The sequence below is a fragment of the Heterodontus francisci genome, chromosome 32 (assembly GCF_036365525.1).
Source record: "Heterodontus francisci isolate sHetFra1 chromosome 32, sHetFra1.hap1, whole genome shotgun sequence".
Taxonomy (NCBI): Eukaryota; Metazoa; Chordata; class Chondrichthyes; order Heterodontiformes; family Heterodontidae; genus Heterodontus; species Heterodontus francisci.
The window spans coordinates 47,901,252-47,921,704 of NC_090402.1; the positions used below are offsets into that span (position 1 = coordinate 47,901,252).

At 41.6% G+C, this 20,453-nt stretch overlaps 1 protein-coding gene across 1 annotated transcript in view; it reads left to right on the forward strand.

The window, feature by feature from the left end:
* Positions 1–1,921: 1,921 nt before the first annotated feature.
* Positions 1,922–20,453, forward strand: part of LOC137347476 (uncharacterized) — a 63,062-nt gene continuing 44,530 nt past the window's right edge. Inside the window, exons 1-9 of the mRNA XM_068011922.1 lie at positions 1,922–1,988; positions 7,727–7,788; positions 8,163–8,265; positions 8,368–8,532; positions 9,322–9,376; positions 12,556–12,672; positions 15,922–16,036; positions 19,557–19,604; positions 20,138–20,185. Coding sequence (XP_067868023.1) covers positions 1,922–1,988; positions 7,727–7,788; positions 8,163–8,265; positions 8,368–8,532; positions 9,322–9,376; positions 12,556–12,672; positions 15,922–16,036; positions 19,557–19,604; positions 20,138–20,185 — 780 coding nt within the window. The remainder of the gene's footprint in view (positions 1,989–7,726; positions 7,789–8,162; positions 8,266–8,367; positions 8,533–9,321; positions 9,377–12,555; positions 12,673–15,921; positions 16,037–19,556; positions 19,605–20,137; positions 20,186–20,453) is intronic.

The window sequence follows — 20,453 nt, forward strand, 5'->3', positions numbered from 1 at the left end:
GTTGAATTTCAGCTATTTATCAACCTTAGCCAAGATTGGGAAGGGAAGGGAAATGTGTTGGGTATAAATGAAGCGAAAGAAAACCCCAGAATGGAGGTGCAAAGCAAAATCTGTGGGAAAATGAAAGATCAGCATCCAATCTCTTCTCCCCTGTCTCCTGGATGGTTAAATAGACATGCAGGTGAATGAAGTGCCTGCGGGAGGGTTGCCCATTTTGACACTTCAGGACACTTTCCCCAGAGAATACGGGGGCATGATTCTTAGAAGTAAATGGTAAGCAAGTTAAAACTTTGAACACTACTTGCACAGCCTCTCAGGGTGGAGCAGTTGACAGCACGCTAGGGGGTGGAGCGGCTAACAGCACGCTTAGAGGAATCTTGGGCAGGAGGCAGCATCCAACAGACATACATAGCTCAGGGGTCTAAAATTTGTTTCCCAGAGTGTTGTCTGTACTCCTCATCAAAGCCAAGTCTTTATGCAACCTTGTAGCTCACTCTTTGCATCTCGTTCATACCTATAATTCAGAAGGACATAATTTCCAGGTGCAATGTCAAATTATAAATTTTGCCAGGCTCATATTTTTCAAGGTCACAACACTTTGAAGTTATTTTAGATGAATCTAAATGTGTGATTTTAAAGCACATCTAGGATAGCAGGCATGTTGTGTACATAACTGTCACTGCTTCTTTTGTTTGAGATTATTCTTCTGCTGTGACAACCTGAGGCTACAGTTTCAAACTGGAGAACCGCCTCCTTCATCAAGTCAGCTATGACATGCCTAATGATTTCTGGATCCCTGGAGTCTCTTTATGAGGTTACACAGCAAGCTGAGAGACCATGTTTCATGCATATATGGAGTGTGTGAAGATGCAGCCCCTCTTTCACTATTTGAAGGGGCTGCTGTTCAATTTTTAGTGTCACTTCAGTCCCACGATCCTGATCTTTAGCCACCTGGTATGGAGGGAGAGCAGGCAAATCAGAAGACCTCCTGGGCCTGTTCGAGGTTGCTATCTACAAGTTAGGTGGGTTGGTGAGATCTGTAGAGTAGCCTACCTGGATCAGCTATGGCTCAGTGATAGCACTCTGGCTTTTGAGTCAGGAAAGTTCTGGGTTCAAGCCCCATTCCAGAGATTTAAGCATATAACCTACTTTTGTCTGGTACTGCACTTGTTGGAGGTGATGTTAAGTCAAGGCCCCATCTGCTTTTTCCGGGCATAAAACATCCCATGGCACTATTCAAAGAAGAGCAAGGGACTTCTAATAACCTATCTGATGTTTAACCCTCAACCAACACCTAAAAATACGATTAACAGTTCACTTATTTCATTGCTGGTGTCAAACCTTGCTGTGTCCAAATTGACTGCCATGTTTTCTACATTACAACAGTTCAAAAGTACATCATTGGCTATTAAGCACTTTTGAAAGTCCTGAGGGCATGAAAGCTGTTATGTAAATGCACATTTTTTTAATAGTCTGTGGCACCCACTTCAAGTACACAGACATCCCTCTGATTGAATTGTCTGGAAATCATTCTTGTTACCCATCTCCCAGAGGGCACGAGGAATGACCATCTTACCGGTGTGGACTTAATGTCTGATTTTACAGTTGCATAGCAATGGATATTGCTGGGGCAAACCATCATGAATTCCAGGGCAGGAGATCGTGTCTTAATTTACACAATTTTTGTAAGCTTATTGAGGTTTGTGCCACAAAGCAGTATGAGCCTCCTGCAAATCCGGAACAAGCCTAGTGCAAAACACAGGGCAGTGTGTTTAAAACAGAAATGAACACAATGCTTCTGTACTAAATATGGATTAAATATGCCTGCGGTGTTACCCTTCCCCATACAGATCACTTCCATTCCAACAAGTCATTCTTTTGGTGTATATAAAATGAAGTTGCTAGACAGGGCTTTAAACTAATGGGGGAGAGGATTCAAGTGAGGGCACTTGACAAGGACACGGCAATAGTGCAGGGTAGCGATATGGGTAATGATAACCAGAGTGCAACAGGGACAGAGTGTATAACCATAAGCGTGCACCAACAAATAGGGTTAGAATAGGGGAAATGGTAAAAAGATAGAATTAAATGCTCTTTATCTGAATGCACACAGCATTTGTAACAATATATATGAATTGATGGCACAAATAGAAATAAATGGGTATGATCTGATACCCATTACAGAGACATGGTTACAAGATGACCAAGGCTGGGAACTGAATATTCAGGGTGCTCGACATTTCGGAAGGAGAGGCGAAAAGGAAATGGGTAGCTCTGTTAATAAATGATGATATCAGTATAGTAGACAGAAATGATCTTCACTTGGAAGATTGAGATGTAGAATCAGTTTGGGTGGAAATAAATAGGGAAAGAAGTCACTGGTGGGAATAGTCTGTAGGCCCCTTAACAGTAGCTACAATGTAGGACAGTATAAATCAAGAAATACTAAGAAATAAGTACTGCAATAATTGTGGGCAACTTTAATCTTCATATAGACTAGACAGATCACATTGGCAAAGGTAGTCTTGAGGTCGAGTTCAAAGAGTGTATTTGGGACAGTTTCTTAAAACAATACATTGTGGAACCAACCAGAGAACAGGCTATTTTAGATCTGCTAATATGTAATGAGACAGGATTAATGATCTCATAGTAAAGAATCCTCTAGGGAAGAGTGATCATAACACGATAGAATTTCACATTCAGTTTGAGGGTGAGAAACTGGGTCTGAAACTAGTGTCTTAAACTTCAGTAAAGGCATTTACAAAGGTATGAAGACAGAGTTGACTAAAGTGGACTGGGAAAATAGATTAAAAGTTAAGACGGTAGATAAGCAGTGGCAAACATTTAAGGAAATATTTCATAATTCTCAACAAAGGTCTATTCCATTAGGAAAGAGAGTCTCCTACAAGAAGGATGAACCATCCGTGGCTAACTGAGGAAGTTAAGGATGGTATCAAATTGAAAGAAAAGGCATACAATGTTGCAAAGATTACTGGTAGGCCAGAAAATGGGGAAACATTTTAGAAACCAGCAAAGGATGACTAAAAAAGAGGGCAAAAATAGATTATGAGAGTAATCTAGCAAGAAATATCAAAATGGTAAGAGCTTCTACAAGTATATAAAAAGAGAGTAGTTAAAGTAAACATTGGTCCCTTAGCGGATGAGATTAGGAAATTAATAATGGGAAACAAGGAAATGGCAGAGACTTTAAACAAATATTTTGTATCTGTCTTCACGGTGGAAGACACTAAAACATCCGAATAATAGAAAATTGGGGGCAAGAGGAGAGAGGAACTTAAAACGATCATTATTACTAAAGGAAAAGTATTAGGCAAACTAATGGGACTAAAGGCTGACAAGTCTCCTGGACCTGATGGCCGGCATCCTCGGGTCTTAAATGAAGTGGCTGCAGAGATAGCGGCTGCATTGGTTTAATCTTCCAAAATTCCCGAGGTTCTGGAAAGATTCCAGCAGATTGGAAAACTGCAAACGTAACATCCCTATGCAGGAAAGGAAGGAGACGTCTAGTGTCAGTCATTGGGAAAATGCTGGAATTCCATTATTAAGGAAGTAGTAGCAGGACATTTAGAAAATCAGAATACAATCAGGCAGAGTCAACATGGTTTTATGACAGGGAAATTGTGTTTGACAAAATTATTAGAGTTCTTTGAGGATATAATGAGCAGGGTAGATAAAGGGAAACCAGTAAATGTAGTGTATTTGGCTAAGAGCTCATGGTGTTAGGGGTAATATATTAGCATGGATAGAGAATTGGTTAACTAACAGAAAACAGAGACTTGGAATAAATGGGTCATTTTCAAGTTGGCAAACTAACTAGTGGGGTGCCACGGGAATCGGTGATATTGAAACATAAGATTCTGAGGGGGCTTGACAGGGTAGATGCTGAGAGGATGTTCCACTTCGTGGAGGAATCTAGAACTAGGGGGCATAGTTTCAGAATATGGGGGCTCGCATTTAAGACAGATGAGAAATTTCTTCTCTCAGAGAGTCGTGAATTTTTGGAATTCTCTACCCCAGAGAGCTGTGGAGACGTATCTTCAAGGCTGAGATAGACAGATTCTTGAACTATGGGGGAGTCAAGGGTTATGGGGGGCAGGCAGGAAATGGAATTGAGGGCAAGGTCAGATCAGCTATGATTTTATTGAACGGCAAAGCAGATTTGAGGGGCCATATGGCCTAATCCAGCTCCTATTTCTTATGTTATTACTGTCTTGTGGACAAGGACATAGAAACAGGAGTAGGCCATTCAGCCCTTTAAGCCTGATTCACCATTTAGCTAGATCACGGCTGATCTGTAGCTTAAATCTGTCAATCTGCCTTGGTTCTGTAACCCTTAATTACCATCCTAAGAAATCTCAATTTTGACATTTTTAATTAACCCGTTTAGCCTCAACAGTTTTTTGGAGGAGACAGTTCCAGATTTCATTACTCTGTGTGTGAAGAAGTGCTTTCTGACACATCCTTGAATGCCCTAACTCTAAGGTTATACTCCCTTGTTCTGGACTAATACAGAGGAAATAGTTTCTGTCTACACTATCAAATCTTTTAATCATCTTAAACACCTCAATCTGATTACCCCTTAATCTTCTGTGCTTGAGGGAATACGTCTCTGCAACTTGTCGTTATAATTTAACTCTTTTAGCCCTAGTATTATTCTGGTGAATGTGTTACACTCCCTCCAAGGCCAATAAATCCTTCCTGAGATGCAGTGCCTAGAAATAAATATAGAATTATACTCTAGAGCGGCACCCAAAAAGATTGCTGTAAATTAATTATGTTGGTCTCATTTTTCAACCAGTCTACTTTTTGTGAGAGAGAAGCTTGACAATTTTGAACTCTGAACAGTTTGTTTCCTTTATTGACAATTTTCTATCTGAATACAACTTATCATGTTTATACTGTACGTATATTGTAGAAATTCATAATTTAGTTTTTAAAGAAACGTGGTTTTTACCAAGAGGGTAACTGGACAAGTTTTGCTGTCCCGGAAGTTGGTGTGAACATGCAAGAACTTGCTTAACACATCTACTACATTTTATAAAGGATCTGAGAGAGCTGGGGATGCACCAGTCCATTATTTACATGGCAATATCAAACCTTCAGTGTTGCTGAAAACTTTACGCAGTGTAGCCCAGTTTCCCAGTGAAGATTAGATGCTGTCACTCATGGTGGGTTTAGGAACATTGACTTTAAAAAGTCTGAACATTGTCAGTGGTGCCACCAATAGATCTCTAGTTAGAGAAGTAGTCCAGTCAGTCTAACCTCGGTAGTGGGCAAATTATTGGAATCAATTCTGAGGGACAGGATAAACTCACTTAGAAAGGTATGGATTAATCAAGGATAGTCAGCATGGATTTGTTAAGGGAATATCATGTCTGACTAACTTGATTGAATTTTTTGAGGAGATAACAAGGAGGATTAATGTGGGTAGTGCATTTGATGTGGTTTATATGGATTTTGACAAGGTTCCACATAGCAGACTAGTTAAAAAAAATAAAAATGCATGGTATCCAGGGGAATGGAGCAAGCTGGATACAAAATTGGCTCAATGGCAGGAAACAAAAGGTAATTGTTGACAGGTGCTTTTGCAACTGGAAGGCTGTTTCCAGTGGGGCTCAGTACTAAGTCCCCTGCTTTTTGTGGTATAAACAATTTGGACATAAATGTAGGGGGAATGATCAAGAAGTTTGCAGATGACACAAAAATTGGCCGTGTGGTTGATAGTGAGGAGGATAGCTGTAGACTGCAGGAAGATATCAATGGACTGGTCAGGTGGGCAGAAAAGTGGCAAATGGGATTTAACTCAGAGCAGTGTGAGGTGATGCATTTGGGAAGGTCAGACAAGGCAAAGGAATACACAATAACTCAGGATACTGAGAGGTGTAGAGGAAATGATGGACCTTGGAGTAGATGCCTGAAGGTAGCAGGAAAGGTCTATAAGGTGGTTAAGAAAGCATATGGAATCCTTTCCTTTATTAGCTAAGGAATAGAATATGAGTAGGAAGGTTATGCTGGAACTATATAAAACTATTAGTTAGGCCGTTCTGGTCAGCTCATTACAGAATGAGCTGTATGGGGCGGCACAGTGGCGCAGTGGTTAGCACCGCAGCCTTACAGCTCCAGGGACCCGGGTTCAATTCTGGGTACTGCCTGTGTGGAGTTTGCAAGTTCTCCCTGTGTCTGCGTGGGTTTTCTCCGGGTGCTCTGGTTTCCTCCCACAAGCCAAAAGACTTGCAGGGTGGTAGGTAAATTGGCCATTATAAATTGTCACTAGTATAGGTAGGTGGTAGGGAAATATAGGGACAGGTGGGGATGTGGTAGGAATATGGGATTAGTGTAGGATTAGTATAAATGGGTGGTTGATGGTCGGCACAGACTCGGTGGGCCGAAGGGCCTGTTTCAGTGCTGTATCTCTAATCTAATCAGAAAGGATGTAATTGCACTAGAGAGGGTACAGAGGAGGTTTATGAGGATGTTGCCAGGACTGGAAAATTGCAGCTATGAGGAAAGATTGGATAATCTGGGGTTGTTCTCCTTGGAACAGAGGAGGTTGAGGGGAGATTTGATTGAGATGTACTAAATTGTGAGGGACCTGGGTAGAGTGGATGTGAAGGGCCTGTATACCTTACCAGCGGTCAGTGGGAGGCATAAAGTGATTGGTAGAAGGATTAGAGGGGAGATGAGGAAATAATTTTCACTCAAAGGGTGGTAGGGGTCTGGAACTCACTGCCTGAAAGGATGGTAGAGGCAGAAAACCTCATCTCATTTAAAAGGCGCCTGGATGTGCCTCTGAAGTGTTGTAACTTGTAGGGCTATGGACCAAATGCTAGAAAGTGGGATTAGGCTGGGTGGCTTTTTTTTCCGGCTGTAAACCTTCTATGATTCTAACTATCCCATTGTGCATTATATGCAGATTTGCACATGTATATACTGTGTTTTGATTAATGTAATATTTAAAATGCTTGTTGCCAGGACCATGAAGCTTTATACTTGTCATGTATAGGGAATAAGCAGCCTGTTATATTGTCCCTTCCATGCAGGAATTCCAATTCTGTCTTTACGGGCCTTATTTTGAACCAAGGCCGGAATTTTATGTTGGACAGGAGGCCCCGCCCACTGGTTGAAAAGCCTTTGCTGGGCCTGGGGAGCCACACTGGGATTCTTTGATCCCCGGGCCCTTAATTGGCCTTGGGCGGGACTTCCACCTATTTGAGGCAGGAGGTTCCGCCCAATGGAGCTGCCGGCCAATTAGCGGGCCGGCAGCTCTTAGTCCCAGGCGGCCCCGGAACTGAGGTAAGTTTTTGGGGCCTTGCTGGGAACAATCGGCCGGGCCCTGGTGAGGCAACAGGGGTTTGCTGGGGGTGGGAGGGTTGGGGGGGGTGTTGTCCAGTGGAGGAAATTGGGCCGTCGGGGGGCAGGGGGCCCTCCTGTCAAAGGAAGCATAATGCTGCTCCCTTCATGAAAGGGCACTTTCTCTGTTAGCCAACTAGTTATCTTCTGATATTGAAAAAGTGGTACCATTGGAGAAATATGGAGACTTTAAAACCTGCACAGTGCAACATGTGGATTTGGGGGAAGGAATGCAGAAGGGATGTAATAATAGTTACATATTTTGTCCTGTAATGTGACAGGTGAATTGCTTAGCTTCCCCACAATGGAATTAAGGCCCTTTGTATATTCTGTTTACAGTTTTACTCCTTTGAAGTTACTGTGAATTATTTTGACATAACTGAATTGGAGGTCATCTTTATGCTGGGGAAAGCAGTGGTACTTTCTGCAGATATCTAAGTGTTTTGAGAAGTTTCATCTTTCTGTGCAACCTGTTGCTAGTTTCACAAAAAGAGTAAAGGGAGTAAGTTCTGATGGTAATAGTGAACTTTTAAAGGATAGATATAATACCCCTTTAGCAACTAGCATTTGAATGAACATTGATTAGTTAAGCTGCTTTACAGTTTGTACACTACCTGGCATAATGCTGCTCTCTTCATGCTGTAAAGCTTAACCGCCTTTCAAAGCAATGGAATGTGAGATGTGCTCCTTTCAAAGCAATGGAATGTGAGATGTGCTTATTTATTTTTGTAAATCTGTCATTTTGTCAGTGGTGCAAAATTGTTCTAATATTCTGTTTCTTTCCTGAACAGGAAAATACCAATATGGCAGCATCTGTTGATAAAAGCCACAGTACCATGTGGGCAAGATTTCACAGTGAATCACCAAATAAGGTTGTGAAATTGCTGAGAAAAAGTAAAAGCATGGATACACTGTTGGAAACCACAAATTGGACACTGAAGGATAGCCCAGAATATGATACAGTTGGGACCTTACTCCCTATCTCTTTACCAACAGTACCACTTACAAAATGGGAGGTTCTGCTTCGTCAGCATGGGGAAGACATTTTATTGCATCCCAAAAGGAACTCCTCAACCAGCAGGAGCTGCCCATCACTTCTGTGCAGGCCGGAATCTGCTGCAGCCTTTACAGTACATAGTGTCGTCCAGTCGCGCATTGAAGGTTAGATTCTGTCCCCCACAGAGTGGGTTTAGGAATATTGAGTAACTGAAAAATCTGAATGTTGTCAGAGATGCCACAAATAGAAATCTATGTTGGAGAACTGTTGGTGCATTATATGCAAATTAATACCTGTATATACTTCGGAGTTTAGATTAATGTAACATTGACACTTGCACTACATGAAGTTTTAGAATTGAAATTCACAGGGATTAGCCAGCTTGTTATCCCTTCCATGCAGGAACTCCAATTATCCATTTAAGTGCCTTATTTTGAACCAAGTTTTATAAATTTTTAAATGTACCTGAAGCTTGTCCCTTTCATGTGTTAAATAAAAACCTATTTTAGGAAAAAGAATATTGGCAATTCTGTATAAAAAATTGTTGAGTGCTTGTATTCTTTCCAAGTGCTTAAATTAGCTTTGCTTTTCAAAAATCTGGCACAGATAAAATATAGGAACATTTGAGCTAGTCGATAAGGACAGGAAGGAAGTTCATGGTAACTGTTAAGTGTAAGAGTTGGAAAATGTATCATTACACGGGATATTGCATATTGAAGACCAGAATGTTTGACCCCCTTGCCAGTTTGATGTATTTTTTTGGGATGTGCTCTTTGCTTGATAATGCAACAAGCCTTCCTAAACAAATAATCTGACTTAAACCAGAGCCTTATCAGTGCTAATGATTGTTGATTTGGACTAATTATATTGAAATTTGCATATGACTTGAGAACTGCAAGCCTCTTTAAGAAACAGGAACTGGTGCAGTTTAACCTATTGCTTACATTTAACAGGAATTCCAAATGTTGCCATTCAAGCTGAAGATGTTTCTGGTGAGGAAAAGAATCAGTAAGTAGAAACAGTTTTTAATGCTAGCACATCCTTTGTGCCATTGCTCATCGTGAGATGGAGAATACACTGTGTTGTAGCATGTCACTAATTAAAGAAGGACTGAATAAGTCAGATTTCATTTTTATCATATGGTGCTTTAGGAATTATTTCCATGGCTCAACATTAATCTGAAACCCATAAATGAGTGTCCTTTTTCTTTCCCGTTACCTACCTATTTAATTTTCATTGTTTAACAGTTTTTAATGCTGGGAATACATGACAAATAGGGTTCAAGATGTACTCTTTGGAGTTCAATACTGGTATTTAACAACAGTAGTTCGGAGTTTAGATGCAATTGGAGAGTCCTGGGCTTTGGTAACAGAATGGGATGATGCCAGCTTTGACAGAATTGGGTGGGTTTCCTCAAGTTTGGCAGTAGTGTGCTGAGGCTGCTGGGTTTGGCAGCATGCGAAGAGCCTTTATTTTTAAACTTAGCATATGGGCTTCAATGGCAAAGCCAGCATTTATTACCCAACCGGAATTTCCCTTGAACCGTGCAGTTCATGTGAAGAAGGTATTCCCAGGTACTTCCACAATATTCTTAAGTAGGGAGTTCTACGATTTTGCTCCATGAACGATGAAGGAACAGCAATATATTTCGAAGTTGGAATGGTCTTTGACATGGAGGTGATGGTGTTGCTGTACATCTGCTGCCCTTGTCCTTCCAAGTGGTGGAAGTCACAGAATTGGGAGATGCTGCCAAAGAAGCCTTGACAACTTGCTGCAGTGCAAGCCAAAAGACTTGCAGGTTGATAGGTAAATTGGCCATTATAAATTGTCACTAGTATAGGTAGGTGGTAGGGAAATACAGGGGCAGGTGGGGATGTTTGGTAGGAATATGGGATTAATGTAGGATTAGTATAAATGGGTGGTTGATGGTCGGCACAGACTCGGTGGGCCGAAGGGCCTGTTTCAGTGCTGTATCTCTAATCTAAAAATCTAATCATGGCATGCCAATATTGGCAGGAGTGAATGTTTAAACTGGTGGGTAGGGGGTATGTTTAGCCTGGCAGATCGTAGAGGGGAAACCTGACATTTGTCACATCGGGTTGTGTGTAGGGTTTTGCTCACTGATGCATTCCTGGTATCACTTAGCAGTGAGGGGAGGGGAAGGGTTCTAGCATTCAAGGTTTGGTAAAACTGGTTTGTAACTTTAAGAAATCTCTAACAACATTAAATTTGGCATTTTGAGATTGGTTCTTGGAAATATATCTGGCCCTGTCTGTGACTTGAATTATCAGTTATTAAAATGTGTTTACATTTTGTACTTATCAACAAAACACAGATGATGCTTTACGTTTGCTTTCAAAATTCAGCTTATTTAGTTAAATAAATCTCTTAAGATGAAAGAATTTTCTCTCTCTTCCTCTGTCTTTCTGTTTTTTTCTCACTTAATATACTTTCTGAAGATTATAACTAAATTATAATTTTAACATCTAAAGCTCCAACTTGTGTAACCAGTACAGTCTATCATGTTTCTTTGTTTCCCTCACATCGTCACTCTGTTTTATTTTACTTTACTTTAGAAGGGTAGCTCCATCCACCATATAGTAACCTGTTGCTCTTCCACATGAAAAATCATAGAATAGGCTGATACTATTATCTGAACCTGAAGATCATAGAACCTTACAGCACAAAAGGAGGCTATTCGGTCCATCATGTTGGCTATCCAATTAGTTCCACTTCCCTGCTCTTTCCCCATAGTCTAGCAAATTTCTTTTTTTCAAGTATAAATCTAATTCCCTTTTGAAAGTTACTGTTGAATCTGTTTCCACCACCTTTTCAGACAGTGCATTCCAGATCGTAATAACTTACTGCGTTAGAAAAAATTCTCCTCACTTCCCCCTGGCATTTTTGTCAAATACCTTAAATCTGTGTCAGGTTGATAACCCTCCTGCCAGTGGAAACAGTTTCTACTTATCTACTCTTATCAAAACTCCTCATAATTTTGAACACCTCTATTAAATCTCGCCTTAACCTTCCCTGCTGTAAGGCAAACAATGCCACCTTCTTTAGCCTCTCAACCAGGGTACATTCTGCACTCTCTCCAGAGCCCTGATATCTTTTCTAAAGTGGGACTCCTCCCTATCTGTAACATCACGAGCATCCCAGAGCCAGTGAAACAATTAAGACAGATATTCATTTGCGTGAGAAATTTGATGTTGTAAAAATCTAACTGCATTTTCTTTTAAATAACTAAACTTTAAAAAAACAATGGAATACTTTGAACAAAAGTACTCCCATAGACTTTCCTTCCCTTTATTCTATAGGATGAAATGAAAATAGCACCAATAGAATAAACTGGGGCTAAAAGAAATCACAGTGCTTTACTTCTGCATGCCCAGTGACTCCCTTTCCCCCATAAATCCTACACAATGATCTGAAGAGTTACACATAAGGAGTGAGAACGTTTCTAACACCACGTGGACCAGGAAATTATCTGATGTAGAATACTCATGGGGATGCATTTTACAAGCCCCACGCCGTCTGGGGGAGGGGGGTGGTGGTCCAGTAAATCCTTCTGGAAGAGGCCCAATACGGGCATCGACGCTATTTGGCATCAGAATAACAGTTTGTTTGGGGGGATAGGACAATTTATATATTGAGTACTCATTGAGGGGGGGGGGGAAGGTGCAGTGGGAGAGGGCATTCAAAGTGATATTACATTTTAATTTTTCACACACCAGGACCTTTAAAAATTTAAATGACCTGTCAGGGCTTGAAGCCCTTTAAAAATGGCACTGGCGCCTGCACAGTGGCACCAGACACCATTGCCAAGGACAAAGCCCCTGCCCCTCCATGTTAATGGACCACTGCGCGAAATATTGCGGTGGCTCCGCGGCGCATGTCTTGCTGCACTTTCTTTTTGAAGCTCGCTGCCCATTAAAATTCAGCCCATGTTATCAAAGAACTCATCATACAGTCTTAACAAATGCTTATATGCTGGTTTCATAAAACAAAGCACCCTGTTGGTCAGGATTTTGTATTTGACTTTTTTTTTGAATCAGAAAACTTGCACAATAAATGTGATAGATAGTAAGCAGTACTATTTTGTCAGCTGCAGTTCTAGAATTGGATCAGATCCACATTTGATGTGGTATTGGCAGTAGAAGTTATTTGCCTGTTCTACTTCTCAGGTTTGCTGCTGCGCAGGACTGCCTTACTCTGCAATCAGCCAGATGTACAGATGATGACAGTAAAATACCAGAGGAAGTAAATCAGAAGGATGCATTCTTCTCTTGGGCATTGGAAAGGTAATGTTGTCTTTATACAAATGTGTGGGTGTGGGTTTTCTAACTATTTAATTACAACTTTAATGTTGGAGAGCTTTGCCATAATGACAGTGTCCCTGCATTAAAATCCACTTTGCCTGTGGTAATGAAATTTGAGCATTAGGTTTTTTAATTTATTCACTATAGATGTAAGTAACTTAGAAATAAAAGCTTAACACTTGAACTTTTTTAATTATTCCAATGGCTCAGTGAGCAAATACATTTTGTGGTATACCTTTGAGCTATTTGGAATAGAAAGGACCAACTTTCACTACTTATTCTGAGTTAGCTGGAAAGGCAGTTGAAGCTCTTCAGTCGACATCTCTGAGATAAAAAGGAAATAATTGACCAGGGTTCCTCCTCCAGATTATTATCAAATGACCCCCTACCTGGAAAACCTCATGTACGGACATTGGATGAAGAAAGGAGTAAGCTCAGCTGTGATTTCTGCCACGTACATTGAAGGCGCGATGATACAGCATTCACGGAGTAACTCTGAAGAGTTAAGAAAAACGGACTTTGTTTTTAAAAAAAACGAACCTTTATTTTTAAAAAGTGAACATTGGTCCAAAATGGTCCAAAGACTGAATGTGTATTCAAATAGTCTGACAAATACAAAGGACAAATCTTCAAAGCCAAAATGTGATAATGAAACCCATCTCACACCTATCATAGAAACATTCCAGAATTGAATATCTTCTTCTAAAACAAAGGAGGTGTGAAGTAGCCACGTCCCTGGCCATTGTGTGATCACCATGAGAAAGAAACCAGTATGTTTCCTAACAGGAAGTGAGAAGTGACAGTTTTACCTTTTTAAAAAAGACAGCCAGAAAGAGAGAGAGACTGACCCAGAAGGTGAAGCTACTTGTAACTGCTGGCATTCCAGAAAGCACACATTCTGCTGGAAAAAATCCAGCATCTACATCAAACATCAGAGAGAGAGCTAGAAGTGACCCACCAACTTCAACAGAACCTTTAATCAAGAGAGAAATCTACAATCATCACAGGCCTGCAACCCTCTATGACTCAAGTCTCAAGAGAATTCAACCGGTTTATATTAACCCTTATCCCCCTGCTAAAACCCACCTACCTCGTTTCCTTCTCCATTGTTTCTTGTGTGTGTGTGTGTGCGCGCAACAGCAAATGCGTGAGTGAATGCGGTTGCGATAATTCCAGGATAAGATATATTAATCAGTAAACAATTGACTTCCTTTTTAAGAAACATACAAGAAAACCTGTTGCTGTCTGTTTATTTGAAAAATAAAACAAAAAGGGGCTAAACTCTTAATGCAAATACACTTGTTGTGGTCAAGTGGGGAGTTGAACAGTGAGAACCACACGTCACACTACGTGGCTGTAACATTACACAAACTGTCACATAGGAACAGGAGTAGGCCATTAAGCCCCTTGAGGCTGCTCCACCATTCAGTTAGATCATGGCCTGATCTGTACCTCAGCTTCCTTTATCTGTATTAGCTCCATATCTAACCTAACAAAAATCTAGCTGCCTCACTCTTGAAAGCTCCAATTGTCCCAGCATCCACACCCTTTTGGGGAGAAAATTCTAGAGACCCACTACCTTTTGTATGAAAAGGTGCATTCTGATTGAACTCCTAAATATTTGAGCTCTAATTCTAAGATTATGTCCCCTTGTTTTTGATTCCCCCACCGGATGAAGTAATTTCTCCATATCTACAATTTTGAATGTATTTAATATTTTAAACACCTTGATCGGATTACCCCTCAATCTTCTATACTCAAGAGAATACTTTTTTTTTATTTCCAAAATATACTTTATTCATAAAAATCTGTAAAAATTACATTGCCAGTTTCCAAACAGCACGAAAAAATACAAACATTGCAAAAGAGATCAGTTTCTTTCAATAATGTCATGAGTTTCTTCCCAACCCTTCCGTTTCACAATTGTCATGTCAATTACAGTTTTACATTTACAGCAATTGAGAATATTAACGATACAGTTCGAGGGGCTTCCCATGGTTCCAGCCCCTCAGTCCAGCTTGGTGGGGGAACCTTACACTGTGGTCTTTCCCCATTGAGCCTTTGCTGCGGCTGCCCCAAGCTTTAGTGCGTCCCTCAGCACGTAGTCCTGGACCTTGGAATGTGCCAGTCTGCAACATTCGGTGGTGGACAACTCTTTGCGCTGGAAGACCAGCAAGTTTCGGGCAGACCAAAGGGCGTCTTTCACCGAATTGATAGTCCTCCAGCAGCAGTTGATGTTTGTCTCGGTGTGCGTCCCTGGGAACAGCCCGTAGAGCACAGACTCCTGTGTTACAGAGCTGCTTGGGATGAACCTTGACAAAAACCACTGCATCTCTTTCCATACCTGCTTTGCAAAGGCACATTCCAGGAGGAGGTGGGCGACCGTCTCTTCCCCACCACAGCCAACGCGGGGGCACTGTGCGGAGGGGGCGAGACTTCGGGTGTGCATGAAGGATCTGACGGGGAGGGCCCTTCTCACCACCAGCCAAGCTACGTCTTGGTGCTTGTTTGAAAGTTCTGGTGATGAGGCATTCCGCCAAATGACTTTGACGGTCTGCTCGGGGAACCATCCGACAGGATCCACCGTTTCCTTTTCCCGTAGGGCCTTGAGGACATTCCGTGCAGACCACTGCCTGATGGACCGGTGGTCAAAGGTGTTTTTCCGCAGAAACTGCTCCACGAAGGATAGGTGGTACGGCGCCGCCCAACTGCACGGTGCGTTCCGCGGCAATGTGACCAGGCCCATCCTTCGCAACACCGGGGACAGATAGAACCTCAGCACGTAGTGACACTTGGAGTTTGCGTACTGGGGATCTACACATAGCTTGATGCAGCCGCACACGAAGGTGGTCATCAGGATGAGGAGAATACATGCCAAGTTTAGGCAACCCAGTCCTCATAATTTAATCTTTTCAGTCCGGTATCATTCTGGTGAATCTGAGCTGCACCCACTTCAAGGCCAGTATACCCTTCCTGAAGTGCAGTGCCCAAAACTGAATGCAGCACACCAAATGGATGAATATTTACTTGGATGAGGGTTGCTGGTTCTCGTGGAACCATACTCAAGTATGGTTACAGTAGGGTGGGAGAGAAAATTGAAATAGGGAATTAATGGGCCATATAGGACTGCTCAGTATATCATTGCACTTTGATTTATGCACCATATGGGAAATTTCTTAATGAATGAGAATAATTGAGATTTATATGTAAAGAAAATATTTCTGTTTCTAGAGCTGAAAAATCGAACATTAAAGACCAAGCTTTTGAAGAATTTGAAGTGGAAGAAAAGGAAGGGTTGATTTTGGAAAATGACTACCTGAGCCCAACAGTGTCTGTCCATAAACTGGTGAGACTGTTTTTCTTTCCCTCATGCACAAAAGTTTTTCCACTTGTCACCCAAGTGGACTGTGATAATCCCTGTGATGTGGTGTACCTCAACTTCCAAAAGACGTGACAAAGTTCCACATGAAAGATTATTAATTAAACTCAAAGCTGTGGGGATTCAGGGTAAACATGGGAGTGGATAAGAAATGAGTTGAAGATTAGGAAACAATGAATATTAGAGGAGTTATATCAGAGTGAGGGGAAAATATTGAGTAAGGTACTGAAGAGCTCAATACTGGAACCATGACTGTTTCTAATTTACATAAATGACTTGGTTTCAGAAACTCAATGCAAAGTGTTGAAATTTGCAGATGATGCCAACCTAAGAGGATCAGTGTAACCTAGGCAGCTGAGAAACCACAGAATGAGTTTCTCAAGATGTGTAAGTGGTCAGAACAATGGCAAATGAAATAATAGATAGCACATGTACTCCAGGAATGGTGTTAAAATAACAAAAGATGAAGAGGAAAGAGACCTAGGAATCTTGGACTGAACACTAAGCACATGTAACCAATACAGAGCAGCAAAAAACAAAGCCAATAAGACATTGAACTACCATCGACCAAACAGTGGGTTATAGGTGATGATCAAATTTTATAATGCTCTCGTCGGTCCACATTTTGAATACTGCACCCAGTTCTGGTAGCCAAGAAACAAGAGAGACATTCAGGTGCTGAAATCAGTGCAGAGAGGAACCATAAGATAATCCCCAATGTCAGGGGTATTAGTTATTGAAAAAGACTGGAGCAACTCTGGCTTTACACCCACGTAAGGAAGTTGTTAAGAAGTAATCTTGTAACGGCACATAGGATGTTACAGATAAAGAAAAAGTTAACCTAGGATATTATTTTGGGAGTAGAACAAGGGAACACGGGTTCAGACTAGAAAAAGAAAACTTGTAGAACAAAAATTGGAAACTATTTCTTCACACAAAGAATGATAAACTTCCAGCTAGAGGATTGGAGGCAAAAAGAAGTTTAGATCATAATTGATGAAGGGATCTACAAGCATACCAAAATATTAGAGAGGAAAAGACCCTCTGGTCTATCAGGCCTTCCCCATACTAGCAAGTTGCAACTGAGTTTAAAGGCTCCAATTACTATCCATTCAACAGCAGCCATGCAATTTCCTGAAAGGAGAAATAACCCTAGACCAATTCACAGGGGTGGGGGAGGAAACAACTAGGAAATTCCTCTCTCACCCTCCCCGATGTCAGTCAAAATGTTTTCTAGGAGATCACAGTCACCATGAGACACATCACCCAGTAGATCTGTACCAGATAGTTGGCTTCCATCTCAATCATGCTACCAGTTGAGACTAACTGTGAGCAGTGCAACCGGAAGCTCGAAGTCATGCTTTCGCACTGAGCAGAGGTGTTCCGCAAAACGGTCACCCAATCTGCGTTTGGTCTCCCCAATGTAGAAGCGACAGCATTGTGAGCAGCGAATACAGTATACTAAATTGGAGGTACAGTTAGATCGCTGTTTCACCTGGAAGGAGTGTTTGGGGTCTTGGACGGTGAGGAGAGAGGAGGTAAAAGGACAGGTATTACACCTCCTGCGATTGCGTGGCAAGGGGACGAGATGTCAGGGTAATGGAGGAGTGGACCAGAGTGTCACAGGGAACGATCCCTTCGGAATGCTGACATGGGAGGGGAGGGGGAGATGTGTTTGCTGGTGGCATCACGCTGGAGGTGTCGGTAATGGTAGAGGGTGATCCTTTGGATGTGGAGGCTGGTGGGGTGGCAAGTGAGGACAAGGGGAACCCTGTCGCGGTTCTGGGAGGGTGGAGAAGTGGTGAGGGAAGAAGTGCGGGAAATAGGTCAGACACAGTTGAGGGCCCCGTCAATCATGGTGGAGGGGGGGAATCCTCGGTTGAGGAAAAATTGGGAGCAAAGTTGATGACATTTTCCAGTTCTGGGCGAGAGCAGGAAGCAGCACCGATACAGTCATTGATGTACCAGAAAAAGAGGTGAGGGAGGGGCCTGAGTAGGACTGGAACAAGGAATGTTCGACGTATCCCACAAAAAGACTGGAATAACTAGGACCCATGAGGGTACCCACAGCAACACCTTTTACTTGAAGGAAGTGAGTGGAGTTGAAGGAGAAGTTGTTCAATGTAAGAACAAGTTCAGCCAGGCGGAGGAGGGTGGTGGTGGATGGAGACTGTTTGGGCAAGGAAGAAGCGGAGAGCCCTCAGACTGTCCTGGTGGAGTATTGAGGTGCAGAGAGATTGGACATCCATGGTGGTTAGGGCCAGGAAACTGGAAATTGTCAAAATGATGTAGGGCATCAGAAGAGTTACAGATGTAGGTGGGAAGAGACTGGACCAGAGGAGAAAAAATAGAGTCAAGATCGGAGGAAATCAGTTTAGTGGGGCAGGAACAGGCTAAAACGATGAGTCTTCCAAGACAGTCCTGTTTGTAGATTTTGGGAAAGAGGTAGAAGCGAGTTGTCCAGGCTTGTAGGAATATTGAGGTTGGAGCTGTTGAGGGAAGCTCTCCGGAGGAGATGAGGTCAGTGACAGTCCTGGAGACAGTGGCTTGATGTTCGGTGGTGGGGTCATGGTCCAGGGGGAGGTAGGAAGAAGTGTCTGAGAGTTGGCACTCAGCCTCAGCAAGGTAGAGGTTGGTACGCCAGACAACAACAGCACCACCATTGTCTGCAGGTTAGACCTGAGAGAACAGAGTGCAGCAAGTTCGGAGGGAAACAGGTTAGAGTGAGGAAGGAGAGCGGAGAAATTGAGACAGCTGATGTCTCACCAACAGCTCTCAATGAAAAGATCAAGAGTGGATAACAGGCCAAAGGGAGGGCTCCAGGTGGAGGGAGAATACTGGAGGCAGGTGAAAGGGACTGCTGGTCGGGCAGAGGACTCCTGGTCAAAGAAGTGAGCCCGGAGGCGAAGGCAACAGAAGAGGAGCTCGACATCATGCCGAGTGCGAAATTCAGTGAGGTGGGGTTGTCAGGGAATAAAACTGAGTCCTTTGTTAAGTACAAATCATTTAGCCTTTCTCCTATCAGTTGGGTCAGTCGCCTACTGTTATTATGAGCACTTATTTTTGTTTGCTATCCTCAAATTCCTGTTTATACATTAATCATACCAGTTACATATTAAAATAGTTACTGTTACTGTTTGTTTTCCTTCCCTCACTTTGCAAAATTTGCCATTTCCCATTATTCCCAAGGTGCAACCATTATCAATTCTTGTCCAGAATATGATGGCATGTTTCAGTAGAAAATGTGCCAGTAAGAGAAGTAGAAATTAAATAGAGCACAATGGTAGAGCCCATAATTGCTACACTGCAATTAGGGTTTAGGGACAAATTTCAGTATTTCTTGTTCATCTTGTAAAGGTTTTGCACACAACTATTTATCTCTCGGGAGATTAAACGCAGGAAAAGTCAGGACAGTGCAACTTGTTCACTATTTCATGGTTATATTACTGTATTTTACTAAATGATGCTGTTTCTATACATGCATCAGGTGAATCAAAGAACAAAAGAAGGGGCTGAAGATATGGAGGAGACCATGGTAAGTGCTAACACAGCCAGTAACTGACCAAATTCAGCAAAATATGGCAGACTTAAATATATAATTGAACAAAAAAGCCTGTTGCTGGATTTTAAACAAGATAGGAGTTCACCAAGGGAACTGACCTGGTTTTTCATCTAAAATAAAACATATTTTTATGAAACTAAGTTTAAGTGGACGGGGATTAAAGAATTTAAAGAAGTAAGATGTGTGCCTAGGATTTTGGGAAGCTAAAGTTGCTATGATTGTAGAATTTATAAAATCTGATAGGATCTTGCATATCCAGATTATTGGCCAGGTCAAAATAAAACTGTTGATGCAAAGTTATTTGTTTGAGAATGTCCAACTTAAAATGTAACAATGGATGTATGAAAGAATGGTTAGAAAAGACATCAGAACCGTCAATGATCACTATCCTACAATTGAATAAATTAAAAATTGAGTTTGTTTTTCTGATTTTCTCTATTTCTAACTTACAGAAAATCATTTTAAAATAGGAATGTGTTTTATGTGAATATGGTTTTTACTTACAGGCAGGAAGAAGTATTGTCCATTCAGAGTATTTTGATACCAAGAAAGAGGTTGGTCATGATTTAACAGAACGGAAATGTACTTGATAAGTGCTTCACACATTATTATGATAAACTTCTACAAATTATTTGAATTTTGTTTATAGTTTGCCAGCTTCGAAGTTCTTTGCTTTCCGGTGTAGTAATTAAGACTGGTCACTTCAACCGTGGTTTGTGTAGCCCCATGTAAGTAAATGTAGCAATGCAGTAATGTCCATCTGTAAGCCACAGTGGTGTGTGAACAGTCTTACAATATGGTTATAACTGTTTGCCTACTTTC